At 40.8% G+C, this 17074-nt stretch overlaps 1 protein-coding gene across 3 annotated transcripts in view; it reads right to left on the bottom strand.

Moving 5' to 3' along the window:
- Positions 1 to 17074, bottom strand: part of fgf13a (fibroblast growth factor 13a) — an 86755-nt gene that overhangs the window by 10595 nt on the left and 59086 nt on the right. For 2 of the 3 annotated variants that reach the window (XM_053878426.1, XM_053878423.1), the window contains 2 exons: positions 9865 to 9975; positions 5735 to 5838 (listed from right to left, as the gene is read on the bottom strand). In XM_053878426.1, the coding sequence (XP_053734401.1) occupies positions 5735 to 5838; positions 9865 to 9975 (215 nt within the window). Of the gene's footprint in view, positions 1 to 5734; positions 5839 to 9864; positions 9976 to 11758; positions 12453 to 17074 lie in introns of those variants that run through there. The other variant, XM_053878424.1, reaches the window with a different exon arrangement.

Genomic DNA, 17074 nt, shown 5'->3' with positions numbered 1-17074 from the left:
TAGCGACACATTCTCACGCCCAAGGCGTCAAATAGCAACTAAAGTGAGTTTTGACGCATTAGGATTTCAATTGACTCCTACATTCCACTGCATATCCTGACGCGCATGGTGTAACATAACTTAGTGTAACATAAAAAAGAAAGACAGAGGGTTGGCGCGAGGTTCAGCCATGGTGCGACACTCCTTTCAATCTGTATATTATGATGTGTCATAACATAAAGGGCTAGGCTGTGTGCGGCCCGGGGGCCAATTGTGGCCCTTTGCCCGAATTTGCGGCCCTCACGAAGTGAAACTGTGAAACTGATCATCTCGAAATGTTTGACTTTATTAGTTAAATATGATTATAAACTCAACTTTCAGGGATCTAGGACTTTTCCTTTCAACTTTTATTTTCAATGCCATTAAATGCATCAATTAAATACGTTTAACAAGTAATTTAACAGACCGTTTTGTGGAAATGATTTTCCATCAAAATAGATTCAAAATTTTTGTCATAATGTTTCCTGTTTTTATACATAACTGTTACTGGTGTCTGCTACTTAAAAAATGATCTTTAACTATTCATTTACTTTTAGAAAAAATACAGTATTATATTATCAAAAAACCCTTTTCATAATGTGTGATCACACCTTTTCAAATACTACATTTGCAGCATTTTTATCAACATATTTACTTTCTTGTTCTGTATTATGTTCTCTAAATGTTTTCTCTTGTATTTGTCTGTCTATTGGTTTGATGACCCCTCACAACAGTCCCAGTATATAATGTGGCCCTAAAGGAAATGGAATTGCCCACCCCTGCTGTATGGTACACGGAGCTCCCAAAAGTCCCCCGAGGCCGTCCCAATCCCACTCAACTTGAAACGATACAGCGGAAAGGCAAATGTTCAACATGCAACAGCAAGGTTTAGTCAGACGTAAACACACATCCAACATTAACGTAGAACTGAACGGTGTGGCATGTATTGACAGAGCCCTGATAATAGCGAGGTAATAACACAGCTCAGTGGAGGGAGACCCCGTGGTGGGAATTTGCTTTACGTATCGAGGCTCTTAAAAGTTCGGGAGCTCAGTGGAAAGCTATTTAACACAGGCAAACAGTGTTAGTGAGTTCAATGACTGTGTGACCACAGATGGTTTGTGTTCAACTCAAATGCCATTTTCTGTTGCTTCTCCCCAGGAAATGTATTTATTTCCCCAGATGTACCAGGCCCATCTCGCTCTGCTCATGGTTTTCACCACAGTTGAGTCCTAAATATCGCACATGAGCTGCAGATGGATGGCATCACCTTTCCCTTCCCGCTTATCTGTCATGAATGTTCCGTGAGCGGAGATCGACGAGCGCAGTCAGACTGGCCTGGAAGACCTCACTGTGGCAGTGACATTAAAAGAAGGAGCCAAACGCATTAAGATGACGAATCGCCTTGAGTCTGGAGAGCTCGGGTTCACACTTACCAAAGCATTAAAAGAGATTCATGCAACAGCATCAGTGACTCAACACTAGGAAATTTATGACGCACGACTCATTGAACCACAATTTCAGTACCACCACTTTCTAAAACCAAGCCGATATGATATCACTGTACTCCTCAAGTGTCGAGCTACTTTGTAAATCAAGAGTACACAAGGAAAAAAAGATGCCGGCTAGTAAAGTAAAATACATGCTAATTGGCTTTTCCTCTCCCACACATTGACGCTGATGGATGAATACATTTTCGACGGTGCCTTCTGCCTCTCCCACACATGTGCACTCTTTTTCTCACTCTGCATTTTTCTTTGGCTGGTTTTCTCGGTGAACAGTCTCTGCTCTTTATGTGCGCGGAACAGACAGTTGCGCGCTAACACATGAAGATGTAACAGATGCACGTATTACGCAAGTCGGTCAACACGACAGAAGCCTCTCACACCGATTGAAAGAGAAAACACAGTGCTAACTTTCACTTGCCTCCTTTTGTTCGACTACTCGTGGCGTGGACTGAAGGAGGATAAATGGATACTTGTGTCGCACGAGTACTGCTGTCCTGATTTTAAGTGTTGCTCAGAATCAGTCAGCAAGAAGCCCATTTAACTGAACACAAAACCTCAATAGGATGTTGGCGAAATGCTCGCAAGCTAATGTGCGTTACATTGCTGATGATGCCACAGAGAAAGAAGCTATTACTGGACTTAAAGATTAAGGAGTATTTGTGGTTTAAATCTGGCAAATGTGTGGTGAACCATTCCTCATTGTAGGGATGTAAGTGACCAAGAAATTGGTGACACAAATGAGGGATGAGTGAATTACCTACATAGAGTATGAAAAGTGAACATTCAACTGGACGATAAAAATCACAGTCAAAGAACTTTTCAAACGATCTTTGGAACACGAATTGAACACGGTTCTGAAGAATTCTGAAGATTCAGTAAATGTTTTGGCTGAGGATTTAGTTCCCTATGATTTGGGTGTCGAAAAAAAAACAATGGGACAGAGACTTTTTCATTTCATAAGAAATTGATATACCATAAATTCCGGACTACAGAGCGCACCGTAATATTAGCTGCACCCACTAAATTTAAGAAGGAAAGCAGATCTTCCAGTCTATGAGCCATGGTGCCGTCAGCGCTGTAGAAAGGTCAGTGGAGCTTACAAATACATAAGGATGACTTTTAAACTAGTTTTGAAAACAGGGTCCAGCATCAAGACTGACTCATGAAACAAACCTGCCAATGTTCTGAAGTTGAATCATGAACTTGTCACATCTTTTAATAACATTAAAGCGCTCAAAATCGCCCTGGTATCTGAAGGTCTGACACCACAGCCGGTCTCAGCTGCTGTTTCTCATCTCTGCTCCTCCAGGAGATCGACTCTGTTGGCGGAGCTGCGGACACGCTGGCGTAAGCACTGCATTTTGGGCGCTTTAAGGTCAATAAAACATTGTGATTTCATTGGTCCGATGTATGTTTTGCCAATATAAGGTTCTTTAGCTTGTAAAAATCAAAACATTAGCCACGTTGCTGTATAAGCCGCAGTATTTAGACAGCAAGAAAAAAGTAGTGGCACATAGTCCAAAAATCAAAGTATGTAAAGCAGAGTCATTCTGTGGTATTTGAGGTGCACCACATTATGTGATGCCATGACAAATACATCAATGACAACAGAAACTAAATGAGATTGTGTTGAGGGACGGAAAGTTTAAGTGTAAAACCCTTTTGAACAGAGTAGATTGTAACGATAAGTGGATAAAAAATGGCAATGATATTCTATTAAAGCACAAAACTATTTCATACTCAGATGTTAGTTCTGCAAACATTCACCAAGGACTACGTGTTGTGAACTATAATTTGTAGTGACACACTCTGACAACTGCCGGAGGCTGTGGACACAATAACACACAGGGGACACAATTAAATGTGTAAACATGTCGGCTGATAGAGGGAAGAGGTCAAAGTTCATTTGCAATTAGTTCTATTGGTTCCCCTCAGGTTTGTGTTATGAAGGCAACCAAGGCGTAGATGTTGTCCAGCTTGGAATTATAGGCAGAACCACAGAGTTGAACACATGAAAACACAACAATGACCTTTATTATAATTAGAGAAGCGCTGCTTAAAAATAGCTAATACTGATACTTGAACTGTTTTTTTCTAGCGTCACACTGAAGTCAATGTTTGTAAAGTATTATTAAATCACCATCATGTGAATGGGGAAGTACACAGCAGACAGGGAGAACATATATGAACAGCTCGAGTTGCTTCAACTAAGATTTGAACCCTGAACTTTCTTGTTGTGAGGCTGCAGCACTCACCACTGCACCGCCTCACTGCCTGAAACAGCAGCATGACTTCTGGGTTCCACTGAATCTCAATTCCATTCAACTGAAAACATTCAAATGCTTTGAAAGTCTATGGCTAGTCTTCTTCTTCATGCTTAAGATGGAACAAAAAAACACAAGTGTACAGTATGAAATTATTTTCTGGAGGCTGTGTAGTACAGAAAGTTTTTACCAGCCATGTTTCACGTAGTTTACTGCCACAGCACTTTATACATGGGAATTTTCCATAGCATTGCCTTTACTTTTTTAGTAGGTCATGCATGTGTTATTTATCAGTTTTCGCTGCAATATTCTCAAAGCCGCCTGGATTATTTAAAGGCTGCGTTAATGACCGCAGCCCTCCCAACTCCATCCTAACTAAAGTGCCTCAAAGTGAACCAACACTTGGAGAAAGATAAGCAATTATACATATTTATTAATGCATTTTTCTGTAACTGTGCGTTGAGGAGTTTGAGGTCAGGGCAGCAGAGACGCCCCACGGCCACTTGTGGTCCCTCACCGCATTACTGCAAAACGTGTTATGGATAATTCATCCACCGGCGCTGGCGAGCAAAACAGCTTAGATCATTAGCTTTTCTACTTTCCATCAATCTCGATCACCTCAGCCGACACGGACCTTTAGTGAGGAGGATCTTTACTAATATGACTGTGTGGTTAAACTGTCAACAGTACTTCGGTCATTGTGAACACCCTTGGAGTGAAAAAGAACGTGGCGTGCCACATCAACACCAATATTGGATAGTGACCTTCGGGTGGAAGGCAAACACCATAAACATTTAATCACACTCTGTATATACTCAACGGCACGGCCGCTTCATTCTGAACATAAAGTTTGCTTTTCATTTTAAAGATTAAGTCTTATTGGCTTCATAAGATTTGGCTCTTCATCTATCTATCATCTGTTTGTGTTTCATCTGTGTACATTTTCAAGTCAATGTCGTGGACCATCAATCTAAGAGGAAGTGGAAACTGCCGAGTGTATACTGAGGAAATCCTGCTTTGATAGTTCTGATAGAAAACATTTATTTTAGTTTTAGTCAGATAAGAATTAAATAAAAAAAATGTATCCAAGATTTTATTTAACTATTGTGTGGCTTTGAATATTGAGTGTACGTGGCCCTCAAGAAGTCACACCAACACAACAAAAATAAAAACTATCTATCCATTTTTCTTCCCCACGACTAGGAAAAGTTACACTGTAATGTGAAATTTACATATTTGATGTTACACCAAAAAATGATAGACATATTTTTTAATCATTTTGTACCTAAAAGTACACTAAACAAACTGAAAAACAAATACCTGAAGTGCTTTTACAGTTTATATTGTGAATCTTGATCATCAAAGAACATATTTTAACCATACAACATCATGGCATAACTACACCTTTTTCTAATCTTTTCTTGTTTTAAAATGCTATAGTCACAAACTTTGACATATATTTGAGACTTTTTCTTTAATCCTTTTGGTTCATCGGCCCCCGTCAACATATCAGTATGTATGTAATGTGGCCCCTTATTAAATTGAATTCCTCACCCCTGAATAAATTGCCTCAGATAAAAAGACAAGCTGAATGTGAAAATAATGTACGTTAAACATATATATTTTTTTCTTTTAAATTTGTCCTTACAAGCTCTAAACACAGGGCTCCTTTGGTTTCATAGCTTATATGGCAACACAACAGAGACACACTGGTAGCAACCACCATGTTTGTCCCACCACGAGCCACAGCAGACGCCCCAACAGTGAAAGTCTAAATCTAATTCACATTTCTTTTGAATGATTGCAACTGTTGGTTCGAGTTCAATATTTCATCACTCTGAGGTGCAGGAAGAGTAAATCTGCCCATGGAGGTGAAAAGGTAAACATCAATGCCTGTAGATGGGCACAGAGGTAGAAAAATAATGGTCTCGTTTCGACACTTACTGATGTGTAAAGGTAGCCCTCACTGTTCATAGCCAGGTAGAGTTTGGTCTGCACGCCCTGGATGGCCACCACTCGCAGACCCACAGGAATAAGGTTGAACATGGCTGAAAGAGAAGCAAAATCAAACACTATAAAAACACAAAGCTTAAAGCTCACTGTACACAAGGATCACGTATAGAAAGAAGAAGGCTGACACAGAGCAGAGCAAAATATCTGGTTGATCATCGGCCATCACCCTGTTTCTCGATTGAATACGGACTCCATACCAGCTTACACCTCCACAGCTACACAGTGACCTCCTTGAGGTCTGGCTAAGACTGGATAATATATTGTGACAGGAGTGCTGTTGAAGTTGAGTAGATTTATTCAATTGATCTATGAGACAGTTTTTTGGCAAATTTCAGTGCAGAATGCTGAGTCCGTTTGTAGCATTAGCCACCAACTTAACCGGTTCTGACACATCAATTCCTGCAGCTCCATCTCAGTGTACTAAGTGGAGATTGCTCTTACGTTATTATATTTCATTAATTTTATTCACATTTTGAAAAAAAAAATCATTATTTATTTTTACAACATTATTTATTTATTTATTTATTTTTGTCCAAAATGTGCACACTAATGGCATTTCTCAAAAATAAATAAATAAAGGATGATAAGAATAATAAAGAAAATGATCTGGTTATGTTGTCATGTCTTGACTGCAGTACCTCTGCAGAGCCTCTGGGAAAAACTTTGTTTCATAACTTCTGCTCATGCCAGAAGGGGACCATAACTGTTTTTTCCTTGAGTTACACAAGCGCGCATGTACGCACTCTAACTTTACACTGAAGAAGGGCTGTTTTCTTGAGTGGCATCTGTCAATAAACCTGACAGTGAGGGAATCAAAGCTGCTGCTCCTCACAATCCACACCTGGCAATGTTCACAACGCACACTGCAATGAAGCATTCCGTCGGTTTAAAGTCTTGAAAAACAAAAACATATTGAAGAAAATGCCCATGTTCAAAACAGGACAAGACAAAGCATTGGATTTGTCTGTTACGTCGAAACTTCAGAGGTCACGCCGTCTCAACCTGATCATGTTCATTTGGCTGAGAGCGTCTGAGAGCTTGTTGTGAGTCTGAGAGAGCCGCCAGCAGCCCATCTGCTCCTCGAGCTGCACCTCTACCTAATTAATGTCCACATGCACGGAGCACCGACGAGTGTGTGTGCGCGCTGGTGTTGCATGAGATGCTGGGAGGAAACCCAGCGGCTAAATGGAGGAAAACATCCATCTTCCCACTCTCAAAACACAAAAAAATCCTTGAGTTTCCACTTTGAAGCGTTTATCTTCGCCACAGAAGGAGCAACCAGATGCAAAACACCACCTGAGCCTTTTAAAATTCATCAGTTTTTCCCATTTATTTTCCTCCAAATTTGAAGTAGTACTATCAGACATAACTGTGATACATTTATGGGCTCACATTGGCGAAAGCCTGAGGTGAATACATGAAAAGCTAAGTTGAATCCACTGCAACTTTTTTTTAGGGCTGAATTGTTAATATTACTTTTAATATTTTTAAGTCCACAAGAGCTTTGTTGTTATTGATCACTTCATGAACAAGAAAACCAAAAATCGTCGGTGGTATTTCCAGCTCTTGCGTCGTCCTTGACTCTGTGTGAGTGTGTTTATAAAATAGAGTTGGTCCTATCACCATCATAAGACACCAGTAGCTCCAAGAGGACGGCTCTATCCGTCACCATGGAGACAAGCGCACCCAGTGCCTAACAACGCTATTTTTGGAGCAGCACAGAGAGCCTCACTCTTCCTTTCCTTTTTCCGACTCGGCACCACACTTTAATTTTCTCTTCAAAACTATTTTGGTGCAGGTGCAGGCCAGTGTTTATGCAAGTCAACAGGAGAGTGAGTGGACGTGACGGGGACAACGTGCCAGTGGATTAAATCATGCAGCAGAGGTTGAAGTTAAGAGCCGTATTCCTGACGCTGACTGAAAGCAGCATGGCGTTCTTATCATTTAAGGGCTTTTTTTTTGGTCAACAACGTGGCGGAGAGTCGCCACGGCGGCTCGAATCACATTTCAGCTCCAAAGCTCTGCGGGGCTGACTGTAATTTACAATTACATGTTCCATTTCAGCGAGAGGTTTCCAGACATTCGGCAGCGCTGCCATCGATCTGATACCAGTCTGAGCTGGTGGGTGTAACAGCCGTAATGGGAATATATCATTTTATAAAACACAAGCTCAATCACAGCAATCTGATCAGTATTTTGCCTGCAGATGAAAGAAGGAGGCTTCACACATATTGGCAGAGACATTTAAATGTACTGTGGGTGATTCACTTGATTTGAGTTAGATTTGATCTTCAGCTAGACTCTGCTGTGGATGAGCTTTCAGCGGCACTCTGGACTCCAGAAGGAGAAGTTAGATGAGTCAAAGAGCAAGAGCAAGCTAATGTGAGTGTTCCCGCACAGTCAGTCGACTCCGCCTTTTAAGGTAGGACCTTAAGGAGGGCCGTGAAGGATGTACAGCACTCTGCCTATGTCTTCCCAGTGATTAAAATCCTATACCTATGGAGGGAAAAAATCCTGGGGAAAACCTTGATCTACTTGATATGCATCAGCTCAAGCATATACTATTTTATTTGGACTAAAAAAAAGCAAATATGGAATGATAATATCCTCAAACGTCACATCTGTGATGTTAGGAAGGACCGACAACAAGGTTCCACAGTGTTCACCGCTCAACTAACCTCTCCTCCAACTGTAAAAGAAACTTAGTATACGGAGCAAACTCAGTGTAGGGTGCTCCCTATGTTGCTATCGTGCTGTAAGATTTATCTAGCAGGATTTGACCGCAGCTCATAGTGCTATCCTAGCTGTAGAATTTGATAACCCCCAGCAGTTTTGCAGTAGCACCAACCAAGCACAGCATAATTTCCGGGTGTAGCTTGGGAAATATGCAGCCAGACTTGAGCAAACTTCTCTTCCAAGACCCATCAGTGGGATTAAAAGAAAAGTGTCTGACAATTGCTAGCATTTGCTGTGATAAGTTCACTAACAGGGAGCGACTTAGGTAGTGTATTCAGTTTGGTCTCGTTCTTGGTCTCTGTTTGCTCTGGTCGCGACACAGTCTTGACTACAACACCAGGTGTCGGAGCTCAAGTCTAAGCTCAAAACTTTAGAGCTTTCAGTAACTTAGAAAAAGAATTTGAAAGCTACGATTATTGTCAGAAGACGCCGTGCTTTTCTAACTTGAGTCTGACTCAAGATCATGTAGCGGCAGTCAGCCAGTGTGAAAACCAAGCAGGCTGAGACCTACCACAACAACCTAAACACAAGTTAGGCAGAAAGGCAGAGCAGCAAATTGTTATTTTTGAATAAGTACAACATTTTGAATCTATAAACACATTTCTATTTTTTGCCTTTTTCCTATTCATAAACACATCCAGGGGTCAAAACTGTAAAATCAACATTGTAATAAATCTAAAAAAGAAATACCTTTCTTTTTTAACAGATCTAGCGCCACACAGTCAAAACAAACCTCCACGACCTGTGTATAATTGCAGTCCTAGAAGGGTTAAGTGCTGAGGTGGAGGAGAGGAGCCGCTGAATATGAACAATAATCATCCACTCGGATGCTTCATCATTGACTCCCACACTAGCTTCTCCTAAGCCACTCAGACATATGACTCCCAAGATGTTCCCCCGCCAGAGAGGAGACTCTCTTTCATCCACTGAGTTAAAGACAAGCTCTGCATTATGGAGGTGGATAAACGGCCTGGTTAGACTCCACGTCCTGCTGAGAAAGGGAGGCACAAACGGATGGCATTTCCATTGTGGCTGAGATTGTCTGGGGAGCAGTCAGCCTGATGCTAAGGAAGTCGCGACGGAAAGAGAGGTCCCTGGAGGAACAATTACGATCTTGCTAAGGATAAAATGAATTAATAAATGAGAAGTATTTGAACTTTTCAAGTTTCCTTCAAAACAGTGTATTTTTTTTATGCAGAGGTCTGTCTTTGAATTTGAATTTTGCCATTTAAGATGATTCATCTGAGGCCGCAGGCAGCCTCGAAGAGAAGGTTGGCCATATTGTTCACAGTCTCGCCTTGTACAAACGCTGACAACAGACTTACTGTAACCATTGTCCTCCTCCTTGGTTCCATCAATGGTTCCATCTGCCTGCAGCTGGAGGTGGAAGCCTTGTCGACTGTACAGTTTTGTCACGATCCCCTTCAGCTGGGGCTCTGGGGAAGGAGAGGAGAGACAGAGAGAGGAAAACCATGAAATCATCCGCAGTTAGTTTTCTCTTTTTATTGATCATCACCACAACAGCACCAGGTCCGGCACTGGAGGACCAAACAACGTCCGCCTCACATCAGAGTCTGATGAGCGCTAAGTGCTCTTAATGAACGAGTTACCGTCCCTGGTGGAGTGTCCTTCACTGTGGTTAACCACCTTTCATCTCTCTTTCATCCACTCGACGTCTACTATAATTTTGCAACGACAGTCAAATGTCATGTGCACGCAGCCATCTATACTTTTTATGAACAGGATCAAAGGACTCCTACATAAGTGTTCAAGAAAACTATACCATCTAACAACACCAAGTGTTTTTGTCTCACTCACGTATGCAAACCAACTTAAAACGGCCACTTGTCTTCACATTTATGTTCTTTGTAATTCTTTTTAAATACAGATTTTATTACAAATTGGCAGACCTGGGAAAGGTGTGGACTGGGGGCCACATTTGGCCACTGGCCTGTCAATATGTGTGGCCCACATAAAGGCAAACAACAAAACTGATCCTGCAAAAATTCATTATTAGGCCTGCAGTATTTGTTGTAGCTGTTTAAATTCTAAATATAAATCTGCCTTTTATTTTCCTTCACATTTTGTGTTGCAAGTAGTTAAAATAATAATAAAATAAAAATAAATTTCTTTTTTTTTTTAAGAGGATAATCTTAAAATAAAATGAAAATGAACAGATATTTGATAAATGTAGAGTTTAGTTTTTATAACGGGATATGCTCACACATTTTTTTTCCATTTACTTTTATTCTCATTGGTCACAGTCTGTTGGAAATTTTATTTCCAACCCCTCCTCTATAAATTCAATGTAGACAGAATGACAAGGACGTAAGTCGGGTTGCACTTGTGCGCTCTAGATAATGTGATATTTGGAATATCGCCCCTTCAAAGTCTCTAAGTATTCGACAAATCATTTTGATTTTTTTTTTTTTTCCCCACCAGAATGAGATAATTTAGACTGCAAATGTAGAGTTACTCTGCTAAATGACTTTGGAGACTAGAAGTGACTAGGAAGTTTGTTGTGCCCAATGTTCAAGACTGCCACATCTGTAAACAATGGGACAGCAGAGACAAAAATGTTGAGCACAGACAAACTTCTGAGTTCAGAAGAGGCAGATTATGCTGGTTATTTATTGGAACAAACACAGAGGCGACACTTTTGGGTCACAGTTGTCACATAATGAAGTGGTTCGCACCCTTTTATGCATTATTAATGCCAGAAAGGTATTAAGGGACAGGGAAGTTCACTAAAAATGCTCGATATAGGGCAGCAACTTGCTGAAATTGTTTGCAATCTCAATTAGGAATGACACATGTGCATCATTGACAAATCTGAGTGAGGACAGCTGAGGTGAAAACTTTAAGGTTATCGCTCTCATTTTTTTATTTTTGGTTTTGTTTGAGATGCAAGGTTGAAATCATGCAATTCTTTCGCCATACCTCACAGGTCCAACTGGATGTAAGTGAAAAAATTAAGTGTAAAACTACGGCAGGCCCGCACTTGAACCTTCACGTCATGCGTCTCTGGATGAACTAGGGCACTGTGTAAAACCACTCCAGTGGGGTATGAATAAGCATTATCCCTGAGCACTGCGCTCAAGTCTCAAAAGAAGTGTCTCTCTATTCTTGGCCAACTCATTCATCACTGGAACCTTACAGGAGGAAAAAAAAAGCAGCGCATGAATATGAAATCAATCCGACTGAGATGGCGCAACAGACCTGGTCGCTTTCTTTTCCTCTTCTTGGAGCCAAATAGTTTGACCCTGGAGAAAACATTGAGTCTGCTGGGCTTCTCGCAGCCCCCTTTGGTTTTACTGGGACTACTGACGCATCGGCAGGCATTGGACTTCTCCCGCTCCCTCGCCTGCCGCTTCTGCCTAATGAGGGAACTGGCGATCGCTGCAGCCATGGCCAGCTTGGCTGCGATCTGAGAGCAACTTCCAGAGGGAAGGAAAACAGCCACTCGCTGTCAATCCACTCGTGACGAACCCGACTGTCCGCGCGGATGGTGCTACGGCGCTTGGTTGAACGACAAATACGGTCCGGAAATCAGCGCAGTTGTAGAAAGTACATGAAAGGCATTTAAGGAATCGTCCGTTGCACCAAAAAGTGAAACTTCAACGGAGATAAAAGGTTCCACCGTGGAGTTGTAGATTCCTCCATCTCTGCGGTTAAACAAAAGCGCACAAACCAGCTCGTTCTTGGCGCTTGCGCCTCCTCCACAGAATCTACATGGTGGTCCAAGAGACACAGAGAGGAGTGGATGTAGATCAGTCCGCCACCAAGACACCCAAACACCTGTTAGCAGACGCCCCTTTGTTCCTGTGGCGAGCACGTGAACGCATCACAGCAGAGGGACGCGGAGGGAAAAGTAGAGAAACGCGCAGTTTTACGCAGAACTGGAGCCCAGAGCGAAGCTGCCGTGTAAGCAGCGAGAATGGCGAGGAGGTGGAGGAGGAGGAGGGAGAAGAGTAGAAATAACCAAAATGCCTGATGCTCAGGCAATATTGTTTTTTAAAACCTAAATACATGGAGCCAACGGGGACGCAGCAAGTTTAATGCCGTGCCAAAACTAGTTCAAAGCCTCGAAAGCAGCTTCGGCGTTGAAAACAAAGATGCGCAGATGAAGAGAGCTTCAAAAAGGTTGTTTTTCCAGGACATTTAATAAGAAAATGTTTCATATTTTACCCAATATTATTGGTGTTCGTAGCCAGCATCAAGTTTGTAGTTGTCTTCAAACTTCATCATCCCACTTCATATAGGTGTCCAGTATTATTATTATTATTATTCACATAATTCACCTACTATCCACCAGCAGTGAGGGTGCCTCCAGTAAAGTAGTTTGAAGCACAGTAATCCCTCGATTATCACAGGTCTAAGGTCCACACCCACATGGTTCTTTCTTCTACTTTCATCTACTTCCATATTTATTCATTATCAATTTTAGCATCCAAAATGCTCGATTTACGGCAAAAATAACAACACAAACATCAGCGACATCAAGTCTGATCTAGTGCAGCATCATAAGTATCCTACATTATTAAACCCCCAAACGTGTAATATGTTGAGGGGGAAGTATTTTCATTCTCTCCCTGGCTGCCATCTCAAACGTCACACTTGAGGTTGCGTCAAAGCGCTGGGTTTTAGGCTAGTATTTTTCGTATGATCCAGGTTCATTCATACGTTTATGGTAGCCCCAAACAATAAGTTAGTTGCTGTTCCTATGGAACTCACAAGAAGCTCAGTGTGTTGGAGTATATTTAGAAAACATGGATTCATTTTTTTCTACTTGGAATTGAGTGGAAAGTTGAGGATGCCTTCAAAGTGATCATGTGGACTGTCTATGTCAATTATATAATTTGTTTGTACACACACAAAGCCATGTCACTGCATATCACTTTGAGCATGTCTGTCCAGGTTGCAGCCTTGATAGTTCCAAAACTTTTGTTTTTTTCACAGAGCAAAACAACACCAGTCAGTATAAACAGGAAACTATTGATAGATAATGGATAACATCACAACTTCTAATGCAATTTGAACACAAAAAAGGATCACATTACCTTACTTGTCCTTTGATCTATTACAACATAGGTACTATTATGAACGCCTGTCAGTCAAATGGAATTATACCACTTTATCTGAATAAACATAAACGTATTCGCATGGCTTTGGTTAACACATCACGACTTAAAAAGACAACATAAGCTTCATTTCTGGATAGAAGTGCAGCTTGCCGCGATATCAATTTGCAACAATGGCGCCATCTGTCGGTCACAATGTAGTCGCGCATGTTTAAAAATAAAGGCTCACCATTCCATAGCAAATAATTGAAACTCACAAGATCTAGCAGGAGATTAATATGAAGCCGTGTTTAAAAGGTAACAAGTCAGGACCACTCTCATAACAGTGTAATCTGAAGACAGTTTTTTTTCTGAAATAAACATTTTTTTCTAACTCAGTGTAACTGAAATAACAAGAGACTAGTGGGTATAATAAAAACATGATGATGTCTCCGACGCAACTGTGTTGAGAAAGTCATCGCACATTCTATCTATCGAATGTGGCGTATGATTAAACCAGGTTGAGCCCGAGAGTGCTGTCCATGGTGCTGAATTGTTCCACACGCAGGGATGAGGACAGTCAGCAATAGCTAGAGAGACTAAACAATGAAAAGACTCTGGATAAAGGACAAACAAGTACATCAAGATTAATAAAAAGAATTTGCTCCAACAAAAAGTACAAAAAGAAAAAGAAAGGTATTTCAGGATCGGAGAAGGAGCGCAGCCTACCTGATACAGATTTCCTCAGCGGGAAAGTCATAATTGTCTACTGTGATCGTCGCAGTCTTTGTGTTGTGATGGGAAGTGAAGTCTAAATTCAGCAAAGTTCAAACATCGGCAGGCAGCCGTCAGACGAGGAAGAGAAAGCATCGAGGCGTGGCCACCAACAGGAACAGCATTACAGGACATTAGCGACATGCCATTATGAGCCGAAAAAAAAAAAAAGAAAAGCTCATTAAAGATTCATTTGGAGGTCTTGTTGATCCGACAAACAGGGTCACGAGTGCAGCACAGCCTGGATTCAAGGAAAGTGATCGAAAATGGAGGCTACTTCCTTCTCCGGCGAAGAGAAGACTCTCACGTTACAAAAAATCATGTAAACTGATACGATAATGCGCTGACTAAACCAGTTACGCAGGCATTTCCACTTTCAATAGAAAAAGGAATTATTGACATAAAATTCATGCAGAACAACGCTCCTAACAAGGTCACTCTTCGGCTATCAGTAGTTACGGGAACACACAACAAGGAATTACAGTGTTTTTAACACACTCTCACTTCAGTTACAGACACTCAGCTGAGGTATGAGATATGACGGTCATGAAGTCAATTGACTTTTTCTGCTTAAACATACATAACTATGAATAACAATGTGATCATTTGAAATGAGTGGGAGTCATATTTTCCTTATCAAATTTCAGACTTTTGTCCGTCACTTACAAGAATATTACTGAGTCACATTCATAGTAAATACTTCAGCTGCTCCTTTCTCTCAGCCGAGTCTCTGCTGCAGTGAAAACCCAGTCATGTGAGGTCCATGACCTTTGTCTATTAATCGCTAGTTTCCTCATAACTTCAGCCTTATTTAGTCATAAAGCTAGTCCGATTCAAACAAACCAACGTAGTGTTTCCTCATGAGTCCGCGCCTTCACCTAAGGGTGCAGTTACATACGCCGCCCACACCAGCGCCATACCTGCGCGCGTCAGTAAACGCTTGTCACAGCCCTTTCATTGTCGTCATAAAAGTTGATTCATACCTGCAGTTGAGTATTTAAAGCCCCAGACACAGGACAGCATAATAAATTGTCCAATGGTCAATATCTAAACATTGATTTACAAGGTACATGGCTCAAATGACACGGAGCCAACAGCAGCGATGACAGCGTTTGTTTGCCGTCATTGATGTTGTCTACAAATGGCTCGCTGTAATGGCTCATACTGGGAGTCATTTCGCTGGAACGGTCTGACCTCTGACCCCAAACTCATTCAGAGAGCGGAATGGTTGTTTCAAGGTTGAAGTGGGCGGTGTAGCAGCGGGTCGCACGCTTATGGGCTGTGTGTACGCTAAACATCGACATTCATAGTCATTATTTCACTCTGTCATCTACTTAAATAGTGCGTTTCCTCTATATCTTTACTGTCAAGACCAGGAGTTCAGCATTATCCAGCCTTTTTTTCTATATCATTCTAGAATACTCTCTCCCATGTTCCCACATGCAATTGTTATCCATTTTATTTTATCTATATAGAATTAAGTGCCTTTATAAAATGATGGAAATCTCATGAATCATCAATTGCTATTGAGTCTAATGGCACAGCAGGTGGCGCTAGTGTTCTGGATTTCACTCGCATGACCCAGTAGAAACTGGCAGTGTAGAGTCCACAGGATCCAGAACCCAGAACACCACCATTCTATGAACTTTTCAGAACATGTGGAGTTATTTTGACACAGACATAACACTAGGAAAAAAACAAACCTTTATAGAGGTAAAACAAACAAAACAAAATGAGAAAATAAATAAAAAAAAATAAAAAACATCAGCAATTCTTAAAAAAAAAAAAAAAGTGAAAACCATTAGAGTATGCAGCCAAACCAAATACCATTAAAGTGTGCTCTTCGAAGCTGTGATCAATTGTGGTTTATTATGGATGTAAACCGGAATCTGTCTCTGGAGAAATGAGAGCTGCGCATCGATTGTCCAGCTTCCGAGGAGGTTTAAGATGAGAGCCATGTAAAATGTGACCTTTCATAGAGTGAAATGAATAACAGTAAACATGCTGAGGTCCACATGGTGAACTCCATCACACGTTCCATATCTCAGGAATGGCTGCAATGGTACTGGATCCAATATTCACTTCACGCCCCTGAGTGTGCTCCGCACTCACCCACATGCACAAAACAATACCTTCAGTGCAGCTATTTATAGACACAGGACTATCAGCTGACAGTTTAAATATAGTTAAAATGGACGTGTGTTTCTCCCGCAAGACTATTTGTGCTGCAGAAGTGGATTATCTATATTTGGAGCTTTTGAAATCTATTTTAAGTCACTTGTCATTGAATCTGTCTTTATGAACAGCAATGAGCTGAAATAGAGACAATAATGCATAAAAAATAATTTAACAAAAAGAGACAGATTAATAAATAAAGAGCCAGGTAAACCAAGTCATTTATTTTACAGATTGATAATATGAAAATTAAGAATTGGTATTGTAATGTATTATTCACGAACTATACCTGAAAACGTGTATTTATTAATTATTAATATTATTATTGTTATTATTGTTATTATTATTATTATATAGTGAAAAATGTGTCCTTACTGGAAATCACGCCGCATTATAATTCCATTAAAATATGCCTTGAAATTTATTATTATATATTTATATATATATTATATATATTTATTATTATTTATAACGAACGTATTAATCCCAACCGTTTTGACCCCCAAAAAAACGTTTGGATCGCTGT

The sequence above is a fragment of the Synchiropus splendidus genome, chromosome 11, assembly GCF_027744825.2.
Source record: "Synchiropus splendidus isolate RoL2022-P1 chromosome 11, RoL_Sspl_1.0, whole genome shotgun sequence".
Classification (NCBI taxonomy): Eukaryota; Metazoa; Chordata; class Actinopteri; order Syngnathiformes; family Callionymidae; genus Synchiropus; species Synchiropus splendidus.
This window is presented reverse-complemented; position numbering and strand designations above follow the sequence as displayed.